Source organism: Cavia porcellus, unplaced genomic scaffold (assembly GCF_034190915.1).
Source record: "Cavia porcellus strain 051 isolate PalLab524CR breed Dunkin Hartley unplaced genomic scaffold, mCavPor4.1 scaffold_2, whole genome shotgun sequence".
Classification (NCBI taxonomy): Eukaryota; Metazoa; Chordata; class Mammalia; order Rodentia; family Caviidae; genus Cavia; species Cavia porcellus.
In genome coordinates, this window is record NW_026947485.1 from 113,538,778 (window position 1) to 113,544,538 (window position 5,761).

The 5,761-nt window shown below is 46.1% G+C and overlaps 1 protein-coding gene across 1 annotated transcript; it reads right to left on the minus strand.

Annotated features, from left to right (window-relative positions):
* Window positions 1–3,392: 3,392 nt before the first annotated feature.
* On the minus strand, window positions 3,393–5,449 carry LOC100731901 (alveolar macrophage chemotactic factor). Its single transcript, XM_003479544.5, has 4 exons — window positions 5,175–5,449; window positions 4,935–5,064; window positions 4,744–4,827; window positions 3,393–4,464 (listed from the first exon to the last, which is right to left on the minus strand). The coding sequence occupies exons 1-4, from the start codon at window positions 5,269–5,271 to the stop codon at window positions 4,446–4,448; spliced, it is 330 nt and encodes a 109-aa protein (XP_003479592.1). The 5' UTR covers window positions 5,272–5,449; the 3' UTR covers window positions 3,393–4,445.
* Between the last annotated feature and the right edge of the window lie 312 nt (window positions 5,450–5,761).

Below are 5,761 nucleotides of genomic sequence, written 5' to 3' on the forward strand. Positions count from 1 at the left end.
GGACGGAGTGGCCTGTGTACAATATAAGGGAGGAGAAGAGACCTGTTCTTCCCTTTTTGCCCTGGCTGCTTTTGCTGTCTGCTTCCTTGGAATGTTGCCTTGGTGCATGCCACCATGCCTTGGAGCCAGCTGATTATGGACTGAAATTTCTAAAATCTGTAAGCTAAATTAATCTTTCCTTCCCAAATTTTGGGTGTCAGGTGTTTGTCTCAGCAATGAGAGAAAAGTAACCAAGACAGAATTTGGTACTGAGCATGGGGCCATTGCTGTGACTATACCTATGACTATACCTATGTGGTTCAAGAGCCTTTGGGAATGGCTTGTGGTAAGAGTTTGAAAAGCTTCAGAGATATTGCCTGAAAGAGTTGCCTTGTAACAGCTTAGGCTGTTCTCTGTGGGAGATCCTGGTCAGAACTCAGAAAACCAGATGACTGATAGAAATCCTGCTGGTAAAGTCCAAGCTCAGGAGCTTTCTGCTGGGAAGAAGGGCTGCAGTGGTTGTTAGAGTCCAGATGATGTGAATTATGGTTTGGCAGAAAGTTTATCAGTATTTTACTCAGGTCCAGAGACTGCCTAAGACTAAAATTAAGGGCTGTTGGCTAACTAACCTGGCAGAAGAAATTTCAAAGAAGTTGAGACTGGCATGGCTATTGTTGGGGCTTTTTTAGCTGGATTTATGTAGCAAATCAAAAGCAAATAGCCTAGCAGGATGATTTACAATATTGTGATCTTGGCTAGAGAACAAGCCTCAATAAAGCTATATACTGCAAAAACAGAGTGGAGGAAATCTTAATTGCTAAAAAGGAACAGGAAAACAAAAAAGAAAAAAGAAAAAAAAATCCTGAAGGCATCACAAATGCAACAAGTCTCAGACCTTTGTATCTCAAACTTGCAAAAGGGAGACTGCTTTGAGAGGAAAGCTGCAGAGTGCCATGTTCCATGATGGTGGCAGTGGCCACACCAGGTTCCCAAATGGTGGCAGTGTAGAGAATCTGTTCCTCACAATCAGGTTCACAGTGCCCAGTGACCCAGGCATTCGACCCCTACATCCTAGAGAGAAGAAAGCCTGGGTTCTGCTCTAACTGGCAGCAGACCTCAACAGCATCCACATGGCACTGGTTTTAGGTGCATACAGGATGCACAAATTCTGAGGTTAAGAGGCTTCCAGCCTGATTTCCTAAGGCCTGGGAGGACAGGCAGTGTGCCCCTGAGAGGGCAGTGTGTGAAGCTGAGAGTGTGAGGTCCAAGATGCAGTGGAGAGCCCCCAGAGGAGACTTGGGACTTAAACTTTCCAGCAGTGCTGAAACTGTTAGGACTCTTGCAGATGAATTAAATGCCTTTTGGATGGGTGTACATGAGTCTTCAGGCATCCAAGGACAAAATGTTATGTTTCGAATTTAATATAATATTGCTAGAGTTAATGCTGGTTCTTAAGGATTGTTAAACTATGTTATGATGTTCAACTTGCAAAATGTTAAGAATAAGCATGACTTTGAATCTGGAAGCTGATTTAAAGAAATGTGTCTGGTTGCCAAATTGACCTGGGGTGAATTATTATGGTTGATAAATTGTGTCAATGTGAGAGAGTTTAAAAGTTTAACTGAGACACTCAGCAGGGAGTCAGGATCCTTACTTTGTAAATACTCTCATAAGGAGGGCACAGACACTTGATGAGTGGTTCATGTGCCCTGGAGGAGGGGGTGGCCCATGTACAATACAAGGGAGAAGAGACTTGTTCTTCCCTTTTTTCCCTGGCTGGTTTTACATGCTGCTACATGCTGAAATGTTGCCCTGGTGCCATGCCACCCTGCCTTGGAGCCAGCTGATTATGGACTGAAACCTCCAAAAACTGTAAGCTAAATAAACTTTTTCTTCCCAAATTTTGGGTGTCAGGTACTTGTCTCAGCAATGAGAGAAAAATAACCAAGACACTCCTGTACAGTAGGAACTGTCTTAGCAACTGAGATGAACATGATAAGTATTGTCTCTGCATGCAGATTACAGTGGAGATGGAATAAATTGACATCAAACAACTGATCATAGTAAACAGACTATAAGCTCTATAGTCACCCTGACAAGGATGGAGCAAGTCACCCTGACATGGAGCAAGGCTGAGGGGCTCAATTTTAGAAAGGAAAAATACAGTGTTGTTAAAGGGTGAAAGATGAGCTGTAATCTGTAAAGAAGAGCCTGGCAGGCTGTCTTTGGGATGAGAGAGGAAGGATGAAAGTCAGCCTGGTGGAAATGTGGGTAGCTGTTACTGATGGGGAGGTTGCATGTGTCAGTCATCGTTGGATTACAAGAGGAAGGAGGCAGGTCGTGGAATTTAAGAAGCCATGTCCCAGTTTGGGTCAGAATAACTCATGAACTCTCGCAGTCAGCCTGTGCCACACATTGGAGATGTGCAGTTGGAAATAGGGTTGATGCTCTGGGAGAGTTCTTACTACCCTGGGGTAGAGAAACCTAGAACCTAGTGACAGCAATGAGCGTGGGCTATAATCTGGGTCTATGAGAGATGCTGTGGAGACACCAGCATGGGAAGCAGGCTTTCTGACCCGAGTGCTCAGGCACCTCCAGGAAGAGGCATCTCTGAGGCAAGTTCTAAAGGTTGAGTCATTTTCTTCCTATACACAGAAATGGGGCCACTTCCTTCCACATACAGCTACAGCAAATGCAGAAGCCCGGGCCTAGGATATGCCCAACTGGGAATGAACACCCCGCTACAGGAGCGTGAGACAGACACACGTGAAGGGGTCAGCAGCGAGCTGAGGTACAGCTTCACCCTCCATGCTTACAAAATAGGACTGCACTCCTATTTCATCCTGCACTCCTAAGACAGACTGGAGATGATCAGCTTGAGAAAAAGGTGGGGTTTATTTTGGCTGAGAGATTTGGTTAGTCTGGGATCAGTGGGCCCTGTCAGTTTGGGTACAATACATACTATGCAGGAGCACGGGGTAAAGGAAGCCAAGAGGAAGGAAGAGGAAAAAGAAGAGAAGGCCAGGGCCAGGGGTCTCAAGATCCTCTTTCAAGACCTGACTCTGACAGCCTGTGACCTCTCCCCAGGCCCCACTTCCAGGAGTTCACCATCTCCCAGTAGACCAGGCTGGAGACTCAGCTTTGAACAACATGGCCTCTAGGCCCATTCCACATTCGTCATAGGGAGCACTGCAGACAGGGAGTCTTCTTGGTGTTTCCTGAAGACTCCATGAAGCTGTGGAGGGAACTGGAAGGGGAGGTGCATGGAGCAAGGCTGAGGGGCTCAGTGGCGTGGGGAAAGGTGCCCTCTACAAGCAGAGGAAATAGTGAAGGGTTTAAAGTGATGTAACTATAGTAAGGTAACTATAAATAAAATTCATTCCTATAGTACCAGAAAGATGAAACAACGTGAGTGCAGTTCACAAATCTTTTATTTTTTTCTTCAAAAACATAATAGGTATTACAAGCCAATTCAACACATATTTTTTAAAGTGCCATTATAATATGGTGGATGTGATACATATATGATTTAACCTATAGCAAAATAGTCAAAACCTTCAAGTTATGTTACAGATACCTAAAAGTCTTAGCAATGCTGTGTACTTTTGAAAGATTAAATGATGAATTTATAACACCATATATCAGATGTGTTTTCTAAACTTTCAGAGTACTGATCATTGTTAAATTTATTTTTTAAAGAACAAATGCATTTCTATATCAACTAGAAGTTGGAATATACCTTTTATCTTCTTCATCCATCCAAAACATATATTCTGTGATCTAAATTATAATATACCTAATAAAATAATCAATAAATAGCATATATAATCAAAATTTAAAGAGTATCATGACATTATGCCATACTAAGAAGACATGAAATGTCTAAAAGTAGAGGAAGAGAATATATTATTCCTTACAGAACTTAAATATTTAGAAATTCTAAATAAGGAAATATATTCTACATAGGTTACTGTATGACATACCCAGCTTTCAAATACACATACAATTACTTAAAGCAGGTCAGGAGTAAAGAATTCTGTAACATATTATCCCAGAAACAACACTAAAATATTTTCTACTTCATGAGAAGAATGACTATACAGTGTCTCTCCCTCAGCAATACTGCAATAAAACATAATTCATCTATTAAACCCTGGGCCTTTCACTAACACTACACAGAATAATATGTCCTAGAAATATTAACAACCAATAATTCCTCATTTAAAATACAGTTTACCAGGTAACAGCAGCAGGAAATACTATATTAAGCACTTAAGCTTGAGGGCAAACAACATTTCCCCGTCTTCTCAGAGCAGGCAATGCACAGAAAAATACTGGAAAAATATTTTTAAAAATCAACCCTTGTTTCTTGTCTTTCTCGGATCAGAGCCTCTGCAGAAACAGAGCCCTCCCGGCTCCCTTTTGAAGACTGCATGGTCTTTCCAATGCACGGTCCTTCCTCTGGATCAGTTTTGCTTGTTTCCACTGTTGAGAAAAGGATTTGGTCAATTTAGCCAAATTTTTGGTATGGGCAACAACAAACAGTAAAGAAACCTCAGACAAAAATGCACCTGTGACCATGACACACTCTGCGCTCCTGCGCTGGCACCAGGAGCAAAGGTTGCCCCAGGACACGCCACGTCCACCACCCCTTCTCCCTGGCAACCTCTGCATGCTTAACCAGGACTGCAGTGTAGTACCCAAGCCCCAGAGGAAGAGCTCCATGCACTCTCTGCTCCTGAGGAAGATCACAGGGCCAAGTACCTGTCCAGCATTTTCTGAATGACTCTCTTGATCAACGGGGCTTCTGGGTCTAGACAGATCTGCTTCCCATTCTTCAAGGTGGCTCTGCGGAGAGAAAAGGGTGCCCGGTGAGGCGGATTCCAGCGCAGTCAGGCTGGAAGCATCCATCACTCCCTCTCCTAACCGCACAGGTCCCCTAGGTATGCACTTACACCACTTCCACGTTGGGACACTGCGGACCTGAGACAGTCACTTGCAGGCTGGCGATCATTTTGGGGTGGACGCCCGGCGTGATGGTCACACAGACACAGCGGAGCTCTCTCGCCGCTGCGACAGGACCAGCTGCGGGAGAGACGCAGCCATTACAGGAGGGTCTGGGGGCAGGAGGCAGAGGATGGGGAGCCCCTTCCCCTCAGGGGTCTCCCTCATTCTTGGCATCCCCGTGTCCTCACCGTGCACCCGCGACTCTGGCGGCGGCAGCAGCAGCAGCGCCAATAGTGCACACAGCAGGCGCGGGGTGCGGGAGGCGCGGCCAGGCACAGGGTACATTTTGGACTTGGAGCGGAGCGAGGTGGATGAGGCGCGGGTGGAGGCACTGTGAGGCACTGTGGGTGTCCAGCCTTCCGCGCTCTTTTTATCTTCGCTCTAGAGTCCTGGCAGGAAACCGCAGCTTGCGGTGCTTGGGGAAGTCCCTAGATTTAGGGAGAGGGGGTGCGGGCTGGGGGTCCGCCGAGGTGGAGTGGGGAGGAACGCGCGTGGCCCCGCCCCGAGTGCAGAGACCGCTTCCGAACCTAGGGAACCTTGCCCTAGCGGCCAGGATGAAGATAGAGTCTGGGAGGGGCCCTGCCAGCATCTAGGGAGAAGCACTACAACCGGCCAGGCTGGGGAGAGAATCTGGAGACTTTAGGTTGCTGTGGTCATCACGATGATTCAAGAAGTGTAATGTGTGCTCCTCAGCAATGAGGGAAACCCAGACTCCTCTCCTGGCCGGCTCTCACATTGCTCAAGAACTCTGGGTTCCAGCCAGCTTCCCAAGTCC

What these genes read in the sequence shown, in the direction of transcription:
- LOC100731901 (XM_003479544.5), bottom strand. Translation starts at nt 5,271, where the DNA reads ATGTACCCTGTGCCTGGCCGCGCCTCCCGCACCCCGCGCCTGCTGTGT. An exon ending in GCCAGAGTCGCGGGTGCACG is followed by an intron (nt 5,065 to 5,174) that starts GTGAGGACACGG and finishes TCTCTCCCGCAG; the next exon opens with CTGGTCCTGTCGCAGCGGCG. An exon ending in TGTCCCAACGTGGAAGTGGT is followed by an intron (nt 4,828 to 4,934) that starts GTAAGTGCATAC and finishes TTCTCTCCGCAG; the next exon opens with AGCCACCTTGAAGAATGGGA.